We start from the raw sequence: 24,528 nt of genomic DNA, 5'->3' as shown, positions 1-24,528 counted from the left end.
AAATTTGCCGCAGGATGTTTACCAACAAATTAATCAATTAATCACTAATCATGTGGCACTTATTACTCGGTCTGAATCTAGAATCACATGACCGAAGATGTTATCCTATCTACGTACGTGGACTAACTCCGTATGCGATTCCGACTGTGGTCACCTCTATATTTGTCTATTTGAATCTAGAATCATGAGATTTGTATTGGAAACACGAATAATGGTATACAAAAATTGTGTCTTTCGGAAAGTACTGAATGCACAAATAAGAAAAAGAGACAGACACAGATCAAATTCATAGATCTTCAATATATACCACCTGCGATCAACAATGATATCTGATTCTTTGTAGTTACCTGGAATAACATGTACTGTTATGTAATATGCATTCATCTTTAGAGGTTTTATGTTTAGTTATATTATACGTTATATATTATTGGTTAAGATAATGTACCTATTTCTAGTATACACATTCCGTCACCCACTTGCATTCGCAGACGTATATTGGTCCTTGCCACTGTCTCCAGAATGCTGTCTACTGAGATTGTTAATTAAAGCATCTATAGGTACTACGGTACTTTGATTAGAATTGGAATATATAAAATCCCTTTGGTCAGCATTTGATTTTGCATCCAGGTTTTCATTGTCAAGAGGAGATAACCTGTTAAAATTATGAGAAGAAAAACTCATGTCAGAAGGAGAATGATCACAAGAATTTGAGCCTAATATACTTTCGTCTACATCTAAATTGTCCGATGGACTTGTATCGTTCTGACACGATTGACCATCACACTGCCAATTTGATAATTTATGTTGATTTGCAATACTGTCACTGAATTCTAAATCTCCGATGCTTTGACTTCCAGTGAATTCTGTTGATATTTGAGAACTGGGACTCGCCAAATACTTCCCATTGTTGTCATTGCCATCTTTAACAGGACTCTGATTTAAATCAGAAAATATGTTAGAATTTGTTTGTTGAAAATTGACATTATTGTCAGGAAGAAAAACGTCATCGTCGTTCGTCGTCGATTTATCTGTTGAAGGAAAATTATTCTGAAGGTCATCCTTTTTCAAAATTGATTTTTTCTTTGTCGGTGGCTGATCAAATAAAGGGGAGCTACTGCAGCTTCGTGTTTTTGTTTTTGCCACTCTGTCCATATCTAATGTTCCTGAAATTGGAAATGAAATGAGTAGTAAGCCTCACTATAGCCAAATACAAAAACATCTAATGCAGTTTACATTAAAAATTAATTTTATAGCAAATTCGAACATTTGAATTCATATCGATTGTGTTATATTAACCTCTCTTCTTTCGGCAAATTTTGTAACAGTTAATGTTCTTTGTGTGTGTTTTCTTAACACAGTGTATATAATGTCTTTGGAGATGTTTATGAAGATTTTACTAATATTCCTAAGTCCATAATAGTCAGTATTCGAATGTACCAAATGAATGCCTTTGCTACAATTTTTTTCATTTCTAAATATTTCACGTTTAAAGCATCAACAATAAAACTGAGTTTTTTTTCCTATACAAACTTTTCAGAGAAACCACAAGCAATACAAATCTTAAACAAAGTGGAGACCAACTCACGTTTGGTAAATTGACGTCATCAATCTGTTAATACTTCTTTTAAACAGGAAGAAATTGATAATATCGCATCTAAAGTAAGCCTGCGAACTATATTCTTTATCCATAGTATCGTAGAGAAAGCAAGTTTTCAAACGTTATTTAATATCCATGGCATCGCATAGAAAGTAAGTGCAAAATTATTGCAACAAAAGCAAAAGCATAATGAACTAAGACTGAGACAAAGAAAGAAACAAGGATTTCAGGGATATGCAAACACTGGTGTGACCAAGTAATAAGCGGGATAAATGGAGCGAAAGTCAACACACCGAATGTTTGACATATTGTATATTGGGACAGAAATACACTTAGCTCATATATATTTATATATAAAATTCTTATCCCAGACTTAACATTAGTTTCTTTATGTTGTTGCTGTATTTCTAGAAAAGTATTACGTTTCTTTATTATGGATAAAATGAGAAACTAATTTATCATATTCTAAATCTTTCTAACTATATACCATAAATATTTGGAATAAATTAAAGTTGTAAGCTAGTATATTTAAACTAAATTTATAAAAACGTATAAAAAACACTTGTAACTTGCAAACAAGTCATAATATATGCTATATTAAATTGAAGTTAAAATAAATATTAAAAAAAAAACATTAAACCATCAGAGTGAAAAAGGAAGATAAAACAAAGAACATAAAACATGGAACGAACTAAATAGGACCAAAAGCTAGGTAAAAGCTAATTAAAGCGAAAGTTGATGATGGTGGGTAGATTGTGGATTTTATATGCAGCACAGGTCACACCAATGTATCGCACCTGAAATCTGTCTTTTTCATCGGCATTGGAATTCTTCACTCAGTAAAGGAGAAACGTTTCGTCTGAAAGACAAAATAATTCAGCATGCAAATAGGTTTAAAATTTATGAGTGTTTTCCAAAACGTGTCTAAAGAACATACAAAATAATGTGCAAACTATCTATCTCAGTGTGCAAGCTAGTCTATATATATACACATATATATATAAGGTGCAGGAAATAATAACAATCAGCATATACAGGTGTATTATCAACACGCATTCCGACTATGATCTTTTTAGAATTTTGCCATTTAGTCTTTAGAGTACGAGTCTTTCATAATTTATAAGGTAGAAAAATTTTGCTACAAAGATAAAGGTTTCCACTCAAACCCCCCTTTTAACGGTCGTTCTGGTTGTATTTACAAGGTGAAGGCTCGTCTTATATATTTAGTACAAATTGCATCGATGGGATTAGAATAAGAAGAGAAATACATCTGTTGTTTCTTGCTAATTGTGCTTTTGTAAGTAAAAACATTTTCCCCTTAAAGAATAACCTCAAACAAATGTACAGATTGCCTCAATGCTTTTACAGGAAAATATTACTTTGCTATCTTTCTTGTCAAAAATAGTCCTTATTGTAGTTTGTGAAGTATGCTATATTTAAAAAAAAACATGAGTCCCTTTCTGAAGAAAAAAAAATCTTCTCTAACATTGTTGTGCTTGCCTAGTCTACAAAAACACAGACAGAAAAAAAAGTTATATAAAGATTTACGACAACAATGTGTTTACCTGATTGTGGATTTGCGATGAGGTGATAATTTGCAAGTTTTCTTCCTGTTGAAGGACTAGAATGAAGTCTGCTTGCCAAAGATACAGCTTTTCTAAATTTAATACTTTTGTTTTTTGAAGATGTACATTCCGAGTGAAGATTGTCTGTTGATGAATAGCTGCGTTCTTTAATATCACTAAAATGAGGATGTTTTTCATTGGTCTCTGATTTGTGTCTCTTAAGGCTAGACCTTTTCGGATTCCCAAGTGGAACAGTGCTAGGCGGTTTAATTTCAGGCCTAACATCTTCTTGCTGGGGATTTGGATATAGCTGCCATGTTGTGGTGAAACCTTCATTCAATTTTTGTATCACTTGATTCGATTGGCTAATTGGCGGATCAGAAAATGCATTTACAACTAGTGGCTGCTCAGAGTCTTTTTTCTCTAATGTACTTTTACCACAAATACCCGTAAGGTCATTTAATTCGGAATTTATAGTTTCCATACCAGAATCGGAGTCATCCATAGGATTTATATATAAATTATGTTGAGCATTTGAAATTTTCCCACACAATGTCTTGCATGTGGGACTACATAAAATATTGCCCTTGCCTGGCGACTTGTTAAGAGGACTATTCGGTGGTTGAGTCAGACAACTATTGTAAGTATCTGTACTAGTGTTACTGTTTTGTCTAACTATTGTCTTCATTTCAATTGTGCACCGTGTGATATTATTGTTATCAGCAGTAGGTTGATATTGCACTGGTTCCTGTAGCAAATTAAATGAGGTATTGTGTTAGTATATATGCATGGTTATGTAAGTATGACAAGGCGTGACGCTTTACTTTATTCTTCATATATATGTTCTAAGTAGAAGGGCTACGTAAATCAATTTTCTAATTCTCAATCAAATCTTTTATGGGTTTTAAGCTGTTTTAAAATCGACCTTTTTTCAGAATGAAGATTATAATTTACTTACTCTTTGTCAAATCATAAAACATCATGCCTTGTCACAACATGCAAGATAACTTTGTCACCATAACATGTCATATATAGTGCGAAAACATTAATTAATAACTAGTATGAAAATGATGAATACAAAAGCATGATGCACACGAATAGCAAACGTATTTTCTAAACACGCAAATAACGAACTGGTTCATTGACTGTTGGATAAAAACAAATGCATTCGGTTAACAGTTGGCAGAAACTAATTAAAAAAGCATAATCAAAATTTCGACCCAAACTTAAAATTTTTAATAGCAAATAAAAGCATTTTATAGAGTTGTAAATATTTGGAACTTGTGGTGTTTTTTTTTTTGCTCGTCAAAATAGATAGTAGATACTGTAAGAAAGATATAAAATTGAGAATGGAAATGGGGAATATGTCAAAGAGACAACAACCCGACCAAAGAGCAGAAAACAGCCGAAGGCCACCAATGTGTCTTCAACACAACGAGAAAATCCCGCACCCGGAGGCAGGCTTCAGCTGGCCTCTAATAATACAAATGTGTACTAGTTCAGTGAAAATGGACGTCATACTAAACTCCAAAACATATAAATAAACTAAAATTAAAAAAAACATAAAAGACTAACAAAGGCCAGAGGCCCCTGACTTGGGACAGGCGCAAAAGTGCGCCGGGGTTAAACATGTTTTGTGAGATCTCAACCCTCCCCCTATACCTCTGGCCAATGTAGAATAAACAAACACACAGCAATACGCACAGTAAAACTCAGTTTTAAAAAAGTCCGAGTCCGAAGTACAAAATGACAATGATACATAAATTAACAAAGGACTACTAGCAGTTACTAGCAGTTACTGACATGCTAGCTCCAGACTTCAATTAAACTGATTGAAAGATTATGTCTTCATCATATGAAAATCAAGCACAATCCCTCCCGTTATGGGTTTAGTATCATACCATCATAAAATATATGAGAAGAACATAACCCGTATTATGCCAACAACTGGTTTTAGAACAAATGTGTTTATTTCTGATGCAAAGACCCTATGAGTGAATCAATATTAATACCAAAATATGCCATCTTCAATGACCTGACAACAGTATCGTAACTATATCCCTTTTGAATAAGTCTGTTTAAAGGTTTGGTTAGCTTTTGAGGTGAATGCCGACATTTTTGAGCTTTGTAATGATTATTACCATAAAAGATTGGATGTGAAATGTATTCCACAGTAGAATTCATGACGAAAAAACAATATTCATCTAAAATGATAAAGGTTATTACAAATATTTAAAGGGGCATTAGCTGTCAAATTAGTGTTCAGCGATTTGACTCAAATTCTCGTAATTGATTTATAACATACTAAAACGTATATCCAAATTATAAAAAGTCTAAATTAATCAATTTACGATGCACGGACTCGATAATATGTATCAACATTTTGTGTGTATTTTAGTCTAGACGCCATCTAATTAACAATCGAGGTGACCTCCGAAGACTGCCGACGGTCATATAACCGGATATAAACATAAACAAAGATATAAATAGATATCGAACTCGTGCAATTGGATTTTTCGCGGGTTTGTTTGATTTCATATTATAGGTTTAAAACATATGTTTATAATCGTTTTTACCTGTACAAGAATGAGTTTTTGTAGATCGAATCAGTCAACCAAATGGTTAGCCCTTGCTTCACTTCCAATATTGACATTCTTTTCTTTTTAATAGCTGAACACGCCTATTTCATGCGTAACCCATCTCTAGCTAAGGGGTTCAATTGAAGTTCACATGAATACGTTTTTAATGAGGTCGAATTATTCACTTGCAAGTGAATAATTTTTTAGCGATATTCTTTGCTTATTTTGACAAAACTGAACCAAACTGGCTGCTAAAAGCGAATTATTATATCACTATTTCACTTTCATTAATGATTGAAGAAAAAAAAATCATATCTTATTTTTGTCTATATCTCGTAGCTAATGCCCCTTTAATCTTTATAAAGAACGTTTTATAGATGTGAATTCAATATAATTATTAATTCAAGTTGTCATTTTATTTTAAACATTCTCATTCAAAGCAATACACAAAGCTCGTAAACATATTACTTTTGTTTTCTTTCTTAATCTTGTTTTTCACAATTGAATTTAGTACATATATAAGACAACGACATTTGAAACACTATGCAGTTATCACCTACTTAAGTATTTATTCGCTTCTTTACAAACTGGTGTTGCAAAATATGCAATGATATTAAAAAGATAGTGAAAGTGTATTTTTGTTCAAATTTCAGCTTGATCAATGATAATAACCTCAAGGATACAAGAAAATAATAGGGGGAAAACGCAATTCAGACCACATGTTAACATATTTATAATGATCATTTAGAACATCATAGACAGAGGTAACAATGATATGTGATTTAAAAAACGGATTTCTGACCAAATCCGAGATAATCTAAAAACACCACAGCTTATACCAGATTCTGAGTATGTCTTACTAGAAAATGAAAGCTGGCAAAGATATATGATCATCACACGAAGACCTGTACAGGACTCTGAAGGAGTAATAACAGGAAAGTAAAAGAGAGGCGGAAGATACTCATAAGTCGAAAATAAACTGACAACGCCATGGCTAAAAAAGAAAAAGACCAACAAACAAACAAACAATAGTACACAAAACACAACATAGAAAACTAAAGACTGAACAACAATAACTGATTCACAATACTAGTATAGAACTGGAACTATTTATAGCTTGTAATATGGTTTGGTCACTTTCTCGTGGTACTTTGATGAACAGATCTATGGTGAAAAGTGTTCAAAAATACCAGGCTTATAATTTAATATGTCAGACGCTGTTTTATCTGCACGAATCTCATCAGTGGCCGTCAAATGAAAATAGCTTGACAGCCAAATCAATTACTAGTGTGACGAGCATGCATAGAAGACTAAACAATTCAAAACATTGTAGAAGAACCGTAAGTGTTTCGAATGATATAAACATATTACTGATGACCCCTAAATTTTTAATAAACCTGTATTGCTGAGTTGAAGATAAACGTTTCTTGTTGAAGGTAAATAATATACAGGAATTACCATCTGTCAAACACATCTGACATAAATTGTATCCGAATTTAAAATAAAATGTCATGAAATTGTTTTGACTGTTGTGTTGAGAAAATCCCCACCACAAACAACTGGGTCTTGAGCTTCATGAAACATCAATTCATAATTCATAATGAATTGCATGTAAAAAAGTATCATAAAAATACCAATGCAAACTCAACAAGAGGCAGTCCATAAAAACTGAAAAAAATCAAACGCTATCAATCAACGGAACAAGTGGAAACCAATTGCAATATTCCTAAATTGATACAGGCATTTTCCGAAGAAAATAGTGGGTTGAACCTGATTTTATAGCTAGCTAAACCTCCTACTTGTATGACAGTTGTTTATAGTTGTAAAGGTATCTTAAATTTTACAAAATGTATTAGGACTTACTATGGGTGTATGTATTTCAACTTTAATGAATATAATATTAAAAATTATAATGATGATGATGAAAAGGTAAGTCATGCTATATATTTTACGTTAACAAGATTTGTAAGTTTAAGAGTATTTTGTTTGACCTTTGTGGTTGGTGTAAGCTTTGGCGCCAATTATGAGTCTTATGCTGACGAATCGCGCGTCTGATGTCCAAATTATAATCTTTAATGAGATTTTTAGACAGGTAATCAATTTATTAACGATCTATCTTTATACTTGATATTTCTATGAATAAATATTATTCGCCTGCAGTTACTTAAACACACAATTAACTTATTTTCATGCATTTTAAATTGTTTTTGCTCTTTTATAACAGACGCTGCACACGATCTTGCTTTCTAACAATATTGATCACATTGCTATACGAAATCTATTGAATAAAGTTTTTAAGAACTAGTTTAACCACACACTATTTTCGTGTGCCTTCCCATAGTCAAGTAAATTGTCAAAAGTTACCGTTAATGTTTTCTGTTATTTGGAGAATTTTTGAAATTGTATGTTGCCCTCTAGATGTCTTTTGGTTATTATCCCTATACCCCACATCTCCTTTTATTCAAAAGGATTTTATTGGAATGCAAGAAAACATGGTCTTTCAATGAACGCATACAGTACTTTCTTTTAACTAATACATGTATCGTCTGATATGGTATTTTATGGTCCTGTTTATATTTGGTTTGATTAATGTTATTCTGTGAAACCGATATAGTGAAATCAATTAAATAAAAAAATCTACAACAAAACAGGACTTACTAAAAAGTAAAAAAACTCATCCAAGAAATAGCTTTTTAATTTGTTTCGACAGACGAGCGTTTGGTCTATATAAGACTCATCATTTATTCTCGAATCAAAACAGTAGGAAAGTCACATAAAAAACGAAGTTGAAGAACATTGAAAACCAAAAATTCCGAAAATCCAAATTCGACTTAGATACAAGGCTTATACTTTGGTATGCCAGATGCGCGTTTCGTATACATTAAACTCATCAGTGGTGCTAAAAATATAGTTAGAAAGCAAAATCAAGATCGAAGTTTAAGAGAATTGAAAACAAAAAAATGTGTCAACTACGACTAAGGCTTAACCCTAATAAGTCGAAAAAATGATACAACACCATGGCCAAAAGAATAGAGAAAGTGTAATAATATATCAAATTGAATAGTGATAAGTCGAAAACAGACAGACTACAATATGGCAAAATAGAAAGAATATAACAAAAGGAATCAAAAACTTAAAAGAAAGATGAAAAATCAACAAACCAATAAACTAAATATCAAGGCAACAAGAACACATTCAAAAACATAAAAATTACCAGAATACAGAAATGAAAAACAGCATAATAAGAAAAAAGTAAATAGATTCAAGATCCAAACGCCTGGGTTACACATGTTTCTTAAACAATAGAGACTAGAGAAAGTTTCATAATGAAAAATCTGTAAGCAACTCTAGTATGAGAAATTAGGTGTCCTCGATATACTATAAGCCGGTTCTGCACTACGCGCAATTGAGTGCTAAACGTATGGAAAATGAAATACAATATAGACATAATGGTTTATTTTCAAAACTAAATCGAATAATCATACAGAAAATAATAAAGAATGCAAGCAACTAATGGATCTATTGGAAAATGATGAAAAGATATATGATAAATGATATTGCATGACAACTTTTCATCAGCAAGTAAATGGTTTGGTTGCATGATGTTAACACTTTTCGACTTAAAAGAAAATGCTTAAGAAAAGAACAAGTCATAATGAAACTTAGACAAAGATAAATCCATTACTATATATTGTCTTAAGTTCTTTTGTCTATATGGTACATCAAAAACAATCTTATACCTGACGGAGTATCAGAAAAAATGATCAAAAATATCACAAGTTTTATTAAGCTAATGCTCACGCTACACACGAATGTGGAAACTACTATACTCACAATTGCAGGAGAAAAATAATGAGAGAGAGAAAAGAGGGACAATTATGAACAAGAGTGCTAGGCCGAAATTTCTCGCCTGCTTTACTGACCATTGATTTTATGTTGAAAGTCTTAAAGAGAAAGGTGTAACTAAAATCATCACAGAAACACAGGTCAGATAAATGCTGTCAAGACAGACATATACACCTTACAATTTATTTAAACACAAAATATATTTGACCTATTGCTTATGATAATTGAAAAACAGACCAAAACAAAACAAAAAAAAACATAACATTGACCTATGAACCATGAAAATGAGGTCAAGGTCAGATGATACTTGCCAGACAGACATATACACCTTACAATCATTCCATACACCAAATATAGTTGACCTTTTGCTTATAGTACTTGAAAAACAGACCAAAGTCAGATGAAACCTGCCAGACTGACATGTACCAATCACAGTCATTCCATACACCTAACATATACTGACCGACTTTAGAAACGCAATACTAGATTATTCTTTTTAATTCCCATTTTCAAATAATCATTTTTGTTAAAAAAAACTTATAAACAGAAATTTTTTTCATTACTTCATTGTTTAAAAAAAAATTGGCAGTTCGAAAGTTGAATTGATTACGTCATTTTTAATGTTCAATTCATGTGGTATACACTGAAACCCTGGTTTTCCCCTTACTAATGAATGTGTCACCGTCAAAAGCAATGACTGCCTGTAACAAACGTCAAAATGATTGTCAGAGAGGTCAACCAATTCTGTTCGGCATGTTTTTGGTTCTGTTTTGCACGTTCTGATTTTGCCTTTGTTCCACCCATTACAATGGGTTTTGGCAGTTAAGCGGTTGAAATCTAAGGACTTTAAATGTTTTTCTGCAGTCTATTCTTTGGCAGTTCAGTTTATGGGAAACATTTATGGCATGAATCTGTGCGCAATGGCATTCGGCAATTTGATTAGCAGTTGACGTTACGGCCGTAAACATGTCTCGCAAATGACGTTGAGAGATCAAATTCTATTGACGTTGCATTGTCACTACATGTTGATCTGGTCATTGATGGTCATCAACAAATCCCGTATACCTGTATCGTTGTCGGAAGGACAGTAAGACGAGTTTCTGACGTCAAATTGTCTGGTTGCCGCGCGTTCACGTTTTCCTGTTTGCAGTATTCTTATGGGCTAATTCAGTTTTTTATTTCTCAGTCTTGGCAATATGGAGATGCAACATTTTTTAACTGATTTAAGTGTGGCCAAGGATTTGAAGAACTGTTTCAGGAAGAAAAAAACCTGAAAAAATCTTTTATGGGTTCCAAAATTCGCTTCAAGAAATTCGTGCGACTTCAATAATCCGGTATGTTCAATAAGCACTATTAAGTCAGATGTTGATTTTTTTTAAAGAGAAAGAAGTATGGTAAGCATGAATAGTAGTTGTATGAGGATCAAACATGATTTGGTAAAAAAAATCAACAAAATGCGTGTTGCGTTTTAAAGTCACTCAGTATAGTTGACATGTTGCCTATAGTACTTGAAAAACAGACCAAAACACAAAAACTTAACATTGACCAATGAACCATGAACATGAGGACAAGGTCAGATGATACCTGCCGGACAGACATGTACACCTTACAATCATTCCATACACCAAATATAGTTGACCTGTTGCCTATAGTACTTGAAAATCAGTCCAAAACACAAAAACTTAACATTGACCAATGAAACATGAAAATGAGGTCAAGGTCAGATGAAACCTACCAGACTGACATGTACCCATTAGAGTCATTCCATACACCACATATCGTTGACCTGCTATTATAGTATTTGAGAAACGGACCTAATCACGTAACTTTAACCTTAATTAATGATCCATGAAATGAGGTCGAGGTCAGGTGAACCCTGTCTGACTGACATATATACGTTGCAAGGAACCCATATACCAAATATGGCTGTCCTATTACTAATAATAAGTGAGAAATTCACATGACAAAAAAAACTCGAATTTTTTTTTTTCAAGTAGTCGTTGAACCATGAAAATGAGGTCAAGGACATTGGACATATGACAGTCGGAAACTTCGTAACATAAGGTATCTGTATACAAGATATGAAGCATCCAGGTCTTCTACCTTCTTAAATATAAATCTTTATACCAATAGTTTACGCCGCCGCCACCGCCGGATAGTAATACCTATGTCTCGCATACTGCGACTTTCGTCGCAGGCGAGTCAAAAAACTGAATATGAGATGCATAAAACAAATGTCAAAAGCCATTAAGCGAGTCCATGGTAGTTTGCCTCATATCTTGAATTACATTTAGTATTTGACAACGAGGGTCGGTTGCGAAAAATGATTTCAGCTCCCCAAATAGTGAAATTTCAGTTTTTATATAGCAATATTCCAGCAACGCCTGCATATGGAGTATAAATATCCCAGTTGATACGATATTCAAGAGCTTGCATTTTCTATCCTATTTGATAGAGGGTTGCCTAACAAGGACGCAATTGAACTAAGGTTGCCAAATGTTAAAGTTGAGGTCATCTTTTCGACAGTTTACCGGGCCTTAGCGGCCGAGTTGTCTAAGTAGTTTATCTATTCTACCGTAACACTAGCCTGTCAACACTGAGATGGGGGTTCAAACTCCGCACGTGGAAGGTGCGTTCGATTCCAATCTTGTTTTACCATGATTGTCAGTTTTCCTTCCGAGATCGGTGGTTCTGTCCAGACACTCCGGCTTCCTCCGACAATAAAAAGTGACCGCCACGCTAAAGCAAATATTGCTTAAAGTTGTGTTACACAACAATCAACAATCAATCAATCAAACAATTGAAAGCTTTCCGCATGCTATCACGATGTTATTACCGTCATGGAATACCTGACCACGGATATGTTCCAATGGTTGTAACCACAATCCCGGCCTCTTATCTTAATTATGACATAACCAAATTAATCATATTACTGCATTGTACTTACAAAAAGCGACCTGACGTCGTCACTAGTGGACCAAGATCTGCTTACCTTCTCTTAGCACCTGAGATCCACCCCAGTTTTTGTGAGGTTCGTGTTGCTCGGTCTTTAGTTTTCTATGTTGTGTTTTGTGGACTTGTTTGTCTGTTCGTCGTCTTTGGGTTTTTTTTAACACGATATCAGTTTTATCGATACGTTACGTTCGTGCATGTTCATCGTATTAGGACGTCACTAGCAGGGATGTGCTCCTTGTTTTATACCTTAACGGGCCTTCGGCTGTTTTCTGCTCTTTGGTCGGGTTGTTGTCTATTTGACACATTCCCCATTTCCATTCTCAATTTTATTATTATGATATTTGAACATCGGTAAAATACTTATGCCTAAATTTACTTCGATTTATGAGTTTATATTTCTCCTCTTTTGTAGTGTTATATCTAGTGTCTGTATCTCTGACACAAGATAAAATAATCTGTTGCTTATATGTTACATGTTTTGGTGATGGTTCTGTTTTTCTAGAAAGTTTAAATGTTTTCACTAAAATGTACTTATTTGAATTGTTAATTTTTAGTTTAATCAATTTATCTTTGGGTAATGAACTTTGCTAAAGGATTGATGAGCGTGTTTGGTTAGGTTGACAGCTTTAGCAATTCGGAGGATTTGAAAAGGGATTTGGAAGTTTTAAAATTGATTATCTGACATGTAAACTATACAATTAATTTTTCAAACTTTAAGATGACTATTCTAAAATTCTTTCATATAAGACACAGTAACTGTAAATTGAAACAGCAGTATTTCAAGGACTAATTTGTTGAACTTGTATAACAATCAAAGGAACACGAAATGGGGCCAATACTTCTCTATAAAAAGTTTAAATCCACACAACAAAACAATGTTAAGACAGTGTGCTGGACAAGAAAGAACCGAAAAAATGATATATGCTTCATGTTAAAAAACACACAAAAAATCAGTCAAACATCATCATTTTAGGGCAATCACTCATTAAGGAGTCATTCAACGGTTTCAGTCATAATTGCCATTTCAGTAGCTCTTGTATAACTGATCTTTTCTGCAATCGAGTTTCTACCTATCTTTTATAGTTTACCATTTGAGCCAACATTTATTAGTTGTAAAGAAGTGACTCTAATTCTAGCATTTTCGTGGTTATTTAGACATTATTAAATTTCAGCGTAAAGATATGCACAAATATTTCACTCAGAATTAAGATTACGGATACTATAAAGAGATTGTTAAAGATAACTTTTATTGTAATATAAATGATACTTCTATTGCAAATTGTTTTTATGATATCCTATATCAAATCTTTTCTTTTTTTTTTGGCTTTTGTGTTTCTCGCATAATGATGAATGTATGTTCATCCCAAGAACAGGTAAATTCTAAATGACACAGATAAGAACCATAATTGTCTTTCGGAATTACACATAAACGGTATCCTCTTTTCTGTTTATAGCTGTATTGTAACCAGTTGGACATATCACATTCTAGCACTTAAGGATAACTAAGAATACATTGGTTGAGTGAAACAAGAAATGAATTAATAAACATTTAGGCACATTTGGTTTAAACCCACTGGAAACCAATGATAACGATAATAAGGGTATCATTTTTATATGAAACGTAACCAACGTATGTCAGTGGATTAAAAATATGTTTTCTACGTATAAAGGATAATTTGACGAATGTTTTTAATGGAATTGACTTGTAAAATGTGGTATCTCCGCGTCACGTTCTGTCACTTAGCTAGGAAAGATCGATATTACCAACGATACAGTATACCCAGTAGTATAGTATAAGAACATTACATACATCTCAAAGCCTTAATAATGTTTTAGCTGACATCAACACCACAAATTTGAAATTAAATACTCTAACACGAAACTGTATGAAACATCCAAGATTATTAAACCTGAACAAAAACATCTATTTATATTTATATTTGAGATGAGATTAATCTGAAAGCGTAATACAGTGTTATGACAGCTAGTATTACGCAGTCGTCGGGTAATTATTACTTGGACTAATTTGATAACTGAAACCCATAATCTGTGCCTATAGTTAGACCATTCAACAGTGGATTCCAACACTTGACATATATTTTTGGTCATTGACATTGTATAAAATTTAAAAATATTTAGTGAGGACTTGTTTGAATATTGTTTGAAAACATGAACAATAAATCTCAGAACAAACTATCCAGATAACATCAAATCTGCAAACGGACATGACTGTCTCTATGTGCCTCAATCAGTATCCATCGGGGTCTACCAAATCAATTAAGTTTTTTTTTAAGAAAATTTCTTTTAATATCAGAAGTAGTTTGAAAAACTGCAAATATTAAGTTATAGTATATCTAACGAAGACATAAGAAGATAACGCTGTTAATGAAACAAAAAATACATGGAAATCAACAATGTCTTAAAAATACAGTGGCCAACAGTAATTTCACAAATTGAAGTTATAATATTTTTTAATGAACATAGATTCCAACAGACAATTCAATGTTTGCACATTGTAATTAACCGATACTGCTCTATCTCGCATCGAGACCGTCTCCATTTTCAAAAACAATAACTTTACAAATACGAATAAAATGAGAAGGCAAAAAAAATAATTATTTAGCCGATTCAGATGCAGGTAAGAAACGAGTTCCATAGATTCTGGCAAAATTCGTTTAGCAAAACGAGCATTTATTAGCGAGTTTTAAGGGAAACAAAATAGCATATATACAAACAGAAAATAAACCACCCATGCGCAAGTTCTTGTCAAAAAGCGTAAAGAAGAAAGAGAGAAGATAACAAGGCGGCAATTTAAAATCACAAGTCCAATAAAAACGGACAACCACATGATAAAAAAGAAAAACAAAACAACGAAAAAATGACTATCAATAACAAAACATTTGAGAGAAAACTCAAAATTGTGCAACACAAATAAACCAAAAATCAGGGGTAAACTTGAGGTTTCCTGGAGGGTAAATATAGCCAACAGTAGTTTACCTATAATCTCATAAATCAAGCGTTTTTGACTCCAATAGTGACATCCGTCGTGTTGCTCATGCAAGTAAACATCTAATGAAAAGAAGCATTCGGTGGTGTGATATTCGAGGGACTGAGGACGGGATTGTTGTGGAACATATTCGTGGTCGTCTGTATCAAAGATGCTCCATAACGGTCAACCAAATCGTGATGGTGGCACATTTTGGTGATTTAAACATTCGATTTGAGCGTTAAAACATCATGGAAAATTCACATTTTTAACACAAAAAAAAAACCCTAGTAGACACCACTAGGTAAATCTTCATTTTTAACAATAGACAGGTAGATGTCCATACATTATGTCAATTTCAAAAGCCGCCCCGATTCTAGAAAAGTAGTGACTAAATTTAACAGAAACTATAAAAGGTCTTTCATCCATACCAAATTTCTCAAGATGAATTTGAAAAAAAAATACACAAAAAATAGCAACATTAAGACATGACAAAGACTTGAACCATGAACATGAGGCATGTTGGGCTAGTTGTTGTGACATCTCCCCGCTCCCTCTTTTAATCAATCAATAGACCAACATAATGTATAAAACTAGATTAGATGTACATGTCTTGATAAATGTTAATGTTATTGCTAGAATCCAAGTTGTCAAACGTGTGTGGTTCAATTGTTGTTTGTCTATTATTATATGTCTCGTTCCTTTATTTCGTTTGGTGGCACACTCGTACCAATTAAAAAAACTATACCACAAGTATTTCATACAATCAGAAAACTGTATCCACATAATCAACATGAATCTAAATGATGATATCAAAATTGCATTATTGATGTTTTCAAATAACGAACTTTGACAAACTACATAAAAAATCTCTCGAGGAGATGAACAAAACAGCAAATTGCGTATGGGCGTATTTACATTGTGTAACACGTGTTTGAACTAGACGGAAGTTGTTGACGTTCAATTGAAATGTAATGAAATTGTATTAAAAATTGAACTGACTATTGAAACAATAGTCAAAATAGTTAGAAAAGTGGTATTGTATTGATATTGATAGACATAATATTAATTTTGAACCATATGAAGATTAAATGATACTTTATAGAAACGTTACGAAAGCCAGCAAATTATTAAAAAAAACTGTCTTAGATGTCATGCAAAAACAGAAAAATAATGTGATAGACATTATCAAAGATGTAACAAACAGCTTTAATCAAAACAGATCATTTCTCATGTACCAACAAATTAATATGAAGAAGTGGCGGTTAATGATGTTTCATGTTAAAGCTGCGGAGGCTCAGCAATATTCACACACATTGAAAAAAATGGAAAGAATGCGTACCTACCTGTTGGCTGATATTCAGTGCAGGTTGTGAGGACGCCATTCTTTCTAGACAATCGTCTGTAGATTCTGTTGCAGTAGAGGTACCTTGTTTTTGAGTGCCAGGAAGACTTTTTGTATCACAGCTTTCATTTCTAGCTTTTAAAGTGGCAGTGCTAGACTTGGTAACACACGGAGATCCCGACCCTTTCCCATCATCACTATATCCATCACAGCTATCTCTCCTCTGATTTTGTCTATTACCGTTTATGCTAACTTCTAAAAGATCAACACTTCTAGCAAAAGCATCACGTAAATTTATAGAATGAAATGACACTATACTTCCGGTTCGTTTCGCACGCTCTAATGCGTCACGTCTTTTGAGCGCCTTTTCCCGTCTCATTTGATCTTTGTAAAATTCTGCGAAGTTGTTTACTATAATTGGAATAGGTAGAGCAATAACTAATACGCCACATATACAACAAACACTTCCAACGATCTTTCCAGGTACTGTGGTCGGATAAATATCTCCGTAACCGACCGTCGTCATGGTGATGGCTGCCCACCAAAATGTTTCGGGAATACTGATAAATTTTGTCTTATACACATCTTTTTCGGCAAAATATGCTAAACTAGAAAAAAGTAAAATTGAAATTGCTAGAAACATTAATAATAATCCTAATTCCTTGTAACTTCTTTGTAAAGTATATCCTAATGACTGTAACCCAGTAGAATGTCTTGCTAGTTTCAGAATTCTTAGAATTCGCATTATTCGAAAAATCTGTACAACTCTTCTGACGTTATGGAATTGCTCTGTTGTATTTTTATTGGATTCTGTTAACCCTAAACTAATAAAGTATGGCATAATTGCTAGAAGATCTATTATATTTAAAGGTCCTTTGAAAAATTTCCATTTATTAGGAGATGCCCAAAATCTTGCTAAATATTCTAAAGTAAACCATCCTATGCATACAGCCTCTACTATGTCCAGTTGTTCGTTGTCTTTGCCAGGTTTGTTCTGCATCTGTGGCATCGTGTTGAGAGTTAAGGCAATAGTAGAGAGAACGATGAACAATATGGATACAATGGCAACAACCTGCAAAAAATTAATACACTTATAAAGGGCTAAATAAAAAGGATGCAGTTTTGTGCCATCTAACCAAGAATATTTTGTTTTTTAAGATATCTCAGTATGTTTTATATAAATCTCTGTCGTACGAAATATCTATATAGATGAGTTACGATATATTTTTTAACTCTTTGCAGCAAGTGTCTTTATTTGATATTTTATTCTGAAACGTTTCATTTCCTATTGATTAACATTGCTTCATTTATTACGAAAATTTGAAGATAAATTAAAACTAACACCTCTTTTTTGTATGAACATCTATAAGAGGTCAAACGTTCATTTGCATTACAAAATAAATGCTAGTTTCTTATATTGCTGTAGTTAAAAGTTTCTTGTAAAAGTTCACCAGTAGGCTATACATGTATTGGATATTTTCATAGTTAAAAAAAACTTAAAATATGCTTCATACAATGCAAACATTAGTTTTGCCAAGATGGACAATTTTTTTGGTTTAAACTTTCAGGTTTCATTCAGAAAAAATTCGAATCACTTTTTAAACAGATATAAACCATTGAACATAAATCCAAATTGTATGTTATGCGCAATTTACATTTTGTCAATTTAATTATACCAGCGAAAATCGACTACAACGTGCAGTTGATTGAACCAAGATACAAAACGTTAAGGACAGCTTGAAATAAGATGAATAATTTCAAGTTCACCTGACCGCCATTGTTTTAATTAAACTCATTATTGGTAAAGCAATACATATTTGATCTCGACGTGCCAGCTATGCAATAAAAGACTGTACAATCGATGGGACATTTCATTACCGACTTAACACACTGTTTACTGTCATTGTTTATTACTTTGCTAATGGAACGTCGTGCAAATAAAACGAACGAGTAGAGTACAAGCAATGACTAAAATACCAAGTAGTTCATCTGTTATGTTCACTATTTCAGTATACGGCTTCATTTCATTGATGGGTTTTGGATCCTAAAATGCAACTAGTAAATTTCATGGTGCTTGCTTTGATATTTATTTGTAAATAACATGATGTCAAGCAGAAGGAGCGACGGTCTCATGGGATTGGACAGGAAGTTCAACAATTTCATTACTGGTCGTTTTCTGAACATACAATGAGTTTATAAAAGGAAACAGGGGAATATATACACTCATAAATTAGTCTAGCTCATAAATCCTTCAACGTAATATGTCTGTCTTCTCCATAGGCCTACTGTAATTGTCTGTTAATCCTGGTAAAATTCTATATCAAGTCGATTTTTGATAGATAAATAAATACATATTTAATAAACTAAATGTTAAAACATCATTTGTTCGAACAGCAAGAAACTTCATAGCTGTAAAACATACAGTTAATACCGTTCCCTCCTGTAACACATACAACAACAATTTCTGTCTGTTTTTAAAAATTTAAAACAAGTCAATTACAAAAGCTTCCTTTTTGAATTTTTGAAATGACATTGCCGTGACTTATATATATTATAACAAAAGAGTAACCAATCATAGTTTCTGCAGAGAAATGTATTTCAAAAAATGTCTATGTAATTTGGTAAGACGAAAAGAGGACTTTAAAATGAAATATCACAGAAACTCTGACAGAAAACAGTAATTCCATATTACTGTTTGAATAACATGAGGGAAAATACCAGAATTCTTAAGCTGTTAACTATACAGTTAAAGCAAAAATGTATGTGTATCTGTATACCTGCTAATTTGTACATTATCTTGCTGAAATACATTAAACTGAAAATGAGACTTATATAGTTCCGTCAATGTAAATCGTTTAGTTTTTATAGTAGTGACTGATTGGACAGAGTGTGGAAACTACTTACAACACCAAAATACGATAAGAAATTTTTGAAACAAAGAGAAAGGTACCAGAAAAGGAACAAATAGTCATCGATCATGCTCTCTTCAAAACCAAATTTAGTTGCTTTGACATTACAAAAAATACATTGTGATTGAAATGGAACAATAGGTGGAATGTAAGATTTGATAGGAAGGGCAAGGGAAAGTTTGGTTTAAAAATGTTCCAAATGCAAGAGAAATTTTAATGGAAAAAGGATCAGAAAAGGACAGACGGAAGATACCAAAGTGATATGCAAACTCAAAAGTCGAAAACGAACTGACAATACCATGGCAAAAAAAAACATGTCATGCTCTTTGGTCTAAATATAAGAAAAAAACTGGTATTGTATAAAATTGATGTTTTGTCTAAACACCAGGAAATACTAAACACCAAAAATTCAGGATATACTTTTAAATAGGAAAAGCAGGATAAATCAGAAATCAGAAGCAACTAATAAATGGGACGGTTTCAAAATATATGCAAACGGACTATTTGGTAATTTATACATAAACATAACCTACTTTCAGTTGTTTTTAAAGGGACTTGTTGTTATTTGATGTCAAGAAAAAATAGTACTTAACTAATGGCCGCTTTCAAACCGCGCAAGTGAATATGATTTTAAGCATATCGTTAGAACTCGATACTAAATATATGATATTAGTTGAATAGTTCTAGAGCCTTGTTTTTGGAATTTTTGCTACAAATAAAGCCTAATTAAATCTTTTAATTTACATATTTGTTTTGTGATGCCTTCATTTGTGAAAGCATTTAACATGTCCCATGTGAGGATTTACCTTTACAACGCTCGAATTTAATCAAAAACATAAATCAATGTTTCGTCATTTCCATTTCAATTATTAGTTTCCTACTTATAAACTATTTATCAAACAATGTAATACTACTAAAATGAATCTATTGTGCCATTAGAATTAAAATGACAATAATTTACGGTTTTTACAAACTGCATTTTCCTTAAAATTAGTCTAATTTTATCCTTTTCAAATCAAGTTCTCCAAAAAAGTGTACTAAATATTTTGTTATTTCTTATTTAACGAGAGTAAGTTTATACCTTTATATCAAACTGCCAGGTAATATAGGTGTTCTGACAGACAGTTATTCTGGTAAATCATGCCAGGTGTAAAATTATTTAATGTACTTGCACCCACTGTAAAGTCACAAGATAAGTTCTATGGTTATGCACTTGTTTCTTTTTGTCTATTGATGAAAAAAAATAAGATTTGCATTCATTATTAATTTCTACTACTGTTTTGTCTACTTTCAAACTTATTAGTAAGACTAAGATGCAGCTATTGAATAATTGATATGGCTTCAAGCTTGAAGAAAAGCTGACTTAAATGCTGATTGCTGTTTAACCGTCCTTTAAGGCTCACTAAAAATTCTTGTTGGCGAGCGCCAATAGTTACGCGACAAAACTATGCGATTAACAGATAAATGCAAATAAACAAAACTGATAGGAAGTTAGCCTTATTGTAAATCGTAACAACAACCTAAGCTCTACTATGAAGCAAGCACATTAAGTAACTAGTCGCCAGCTTTAAGCCAAATCAATCGAACCTTTAGCTTTTGGCCTATCCACCTTAGCTAAACAAGCCATATAAATTGACTAGTATACCGTGCAACTTTAAGATCACTCACAACTCTTGAACTTGGCGATATTGAAATGTTAACTACTACAACACCACGTGATTCATAAAAAAACTTCTTCCAATATGGAGTTCTCTTTTCAAACAAATGATTTGAAGAAAGTTTTCACAAATAGATTTAAAAGGTGTAAAAAAAGGTATGTTTAAAAATGGGGAAAATAGCATACTATAAGCGATAATTATTGAAAGCAATTAAAGTTCTTACTCAAAATTTAATTATATATAAATACTTAAAACGATTATAATGCTGACATGTTAATATCGCCATTTCCAATCAACGATACAAGGGGCAAATATTGGGAAGATTACACTGGGTTACGTTACCTGTGAGAGCTTGGCCCAAATTGTCTCTGATAAAGTCTGTGAAAATAAGACATGAGTGTTAAATAATTTCGATCATTTTGCTTTCGTAAAATGAAACTACTTCAAATGACTGATAAGTGATGGATAGGCGGTTTAACTGTTTAAGGATACACTACGCGACTATCATTAAGTCATAACTTGCTTGCATTGGAATGATTCGGTGCACAAACAACCTTCACACACATATAGAAGAAAGAGTCCCTCAACCAAGACCTGTTTTAATGGCTATATTTCTTACAAATAGCTTCTTCATGAAATTTTCAGTTTCAATTATGATTTATTGCATCTAAAATATTTTCAGTAAAGCAATTATTGATTGGTAAAGAATTAAAAGACAACGAAAAGGCAATCGGGGAGAAATGTAGACAACTCCATTAACAAAAAGAAAAACTATTAGGGAAAAAGTAATTGATACAAAACAATACCAAAGAAAACTTGATCTATCTTATTTTGTTCAAACTCCTGACATGATCACGTGATATGCGCCGGAATGGTAAGAAGTTCAAGTCAAACATATTGCACACGTTGCAAGCGGTAAAATATGAACAATCAAATGTGGTAATGTCATAATTAAAGAAAAACCAAAGGGTACGTATGCGACGAAAAGAAAACACATCCGTGATCTTTATGATACTGATATTCCGTAACGGTAAACCAGGTCGACGTGATGTCGACCGAATGCCAAAATTTTAGATCCCAACTATCCGAAACCCTCCTCATCCGTATCTGCTACTAAGGAAGACATTATAGGAGTATCAATAGATATATTATTCATTAGAATGTAGGTAGAAAGTCGGACCGGATATATGTGGTTCGTTATAGTTTATGTTAATTGGAAAAGATGTGGTAATTATATAGACTCAACTGAATTCTCCTTAAATTATTTGTTTTATGAATACACTGCGAGTGCATATTTCTTCTCACTCTTTAAACGTTTCTATTCTTGGTATTTTCGTTGCTTGATTTTGTTTGTTTTGTGTGCATTTTTTATCAATATGCGGAGCCAGTCAAAACAAATTCTGTAAGTGTATTGTGAGAGAATTTGAATTATAGTTTGTTTATAGCAACAATAGAACAGAGAATGGAAACGCAGAATGTGTCAAAGAGACAATAACCCGACTATAACAAGCATTCTTTAATTGGGGGTCCATTTGGCTTTGCGAGATGTACAAACACGTAGCAAAATCTGAATTGATAAGGAGGTTAAATTAAAACAACATTTTGGGATATTTAGACCTCTCTAAACGCAAGTAAACACACTAGAAAGCCTTTGCTGAGGAGTATCCGTTTGACTGTTCTTGGTATATAGATACTCAGTGATATCTACTGACTTGCTGGGGGTGCAAAGGTACGCTCGCAAGTCTGACCTGGTGAGGGCGTTAATCTAAATACCTGTGGGAGAATTCAATGTTCTTTAAACACACAAGAACACATGAGACTCACTTTTGCTGACGGAAGTCCCATTCGCTGTTCAGGATATATAGATACACAATAATAACAGTATTAGGATATATAGATACATAATAGTAACAGTCTAACTTTGAACGCTGGCCCGTCTGAATTGACTGAGGACGTCAAGATAAATATATTTGTCTGAGCGTATCCCTGACTCTCTTGATGCACAAGAGCACTTTAGGCTTTTCTTGCCGAAGTTCGTCCGTTTGATTGTAAGGGACAATAATTTGTTATCTGCAGTTTGCAATCTTTTTATCAAGCAGCGTTGGAGTAATTCTTTAAAATTGTTTCGTTTTATTAGTGTTATTATGCTCCCTCTACAAACCATACATTCGTAAAATATAAACATTTATATAAGTACGTCTCTTTTAAATAAGAAAAAGCTTGACAATGAAAAAGTAACTGAAGCCTACAATTATAATGATTTTTCTAATGTTTCTTTTAGCCAATTATCACTCGAAGAAAATGTATTTATGCGTTATTTGTGTTTGTTAATTATCGAAAACTATTGGAATAAAACCAAGCCGTTGATTCTATACATCATGGTTCAGAACAAATGTAAATTTCCTTAGCAACGGTAATGATCATGTAAAATAAATTGTCAAACCTGATACAAGTTAGAAAGAACCGCGAACAAAATCATCCAATACTTGTTCTGTTTTAATCAAATCATCGTCGTTTAAATTAAGAAAATAACAATAATTAAATTGGTCGTAAGTGTGGAGCTAGCTGATACTATTGGCTTCATTATATAATCGTTAACGATGAGAAAAAGTAACGAATAATGTCACATACATGATAAGGAAGAAATCAATAGTATAATGTCTCATCTGTCGTATGGAAAGAAAATAGGTATGTTTATCAATCTCTAATAGTTATTTCCTAATTCAGACGGGTGTCTTTACCATACAATGCCCCCTCTATCTAATTACAGAAAACAATTATGTATCTGTGCGACCCAAAGTTGAAAGCTTTACAACAGCATTATCAAGACAGGTTGTATCCATAAATAAAGGGAAACGTAAGGTATACGTCAATGAGACAGCAATCTAAATGCACTAATAACGAAAGACTTTTAGAGGTCAACAGTCTTCGATGTGCAGGTGTCTATATAATAAATATGCCAAACTTTAAATCGTCCGATTTTCTTAAAAACGATTTGAATAAATCAAACAGAAACTACCACAGATTTCATTACGTTCTATAATCGAAATGTCTGTAATTTTTAGTCAATGACAAAATTATGCAGCTA

The 24,528-nt window shown here is 32.8% G+C and overlaps 1 protein-coding gene across 2 annotated transcripts in view; it reads right to left on the bottom strand.

Annotated features, from left to right (window-relative positions):
* Nucleotides 1-1,054: 1,054 nt before the first annotated feature.
* LOC127711653 (potassium voltage-gated channel protein Shab-like) overlaps nucleotides 1,055-24,528 on the bottom strand; it is a 133,121-nt gene continuing 109,647 nt past the window's right edge. The window contains exons 4-8 of one of the 2 annotated variants that reach the window (XM_052217773.1): nucleotides 21,783-21,818; nucleotides 16,875-17,945; nucleotides 3,163-3,910; nucleotides 2,395-2,456; nucleotides 1,101-1,163 (exon numbers count right to left, since the gene is read on the bottom strand). In XM_052217773.1, the coding sequence (XP_052073733.1) occupies nucleotides 2,434-2,456; nucleotides 3,163-3,910; nucleotides 16,875-17,945; nucleotides 21,783-21,818 (1,878 nt within the window). In that variant the 3' untranslated portion in view covers nucleotides 1,101-1,163; nucleotides 2,395-2,433. Of the gene's footprint in view, nucleotides 1,164-2,394; nucleotides 2,457-3,162; nucleotides 3,911-16,874; nucleotides 17,946-21,782; nucleotides 21,819-24,528 lie in introns of both variants that reach the window. The other variant, XM_052217780.1, reaches the window with a different exon arrangement.

This window comes from Mytilus californianus, unplaced genomic scaffold (assembly GCF_021869535.1).
Source record: "Mytilus californianus isolate M0D057914Y unplaced genomic scaffold, xbMytCali1.0.p SCAF_1, whole genome shotgun sequence".
In the NCBI taxonomy this organism is placed as follows: domain Eukaryota; kingdom Metazoa; phylum Mollusca; class Bivalvia; order Mytilida; family Mytilidae; genus Mytilus; species Mytilus californianus.
Note: the sequence above shows the minus strand (reverse complement) of the source record. Positions and strands in the feature narration are given on the sequence as shown.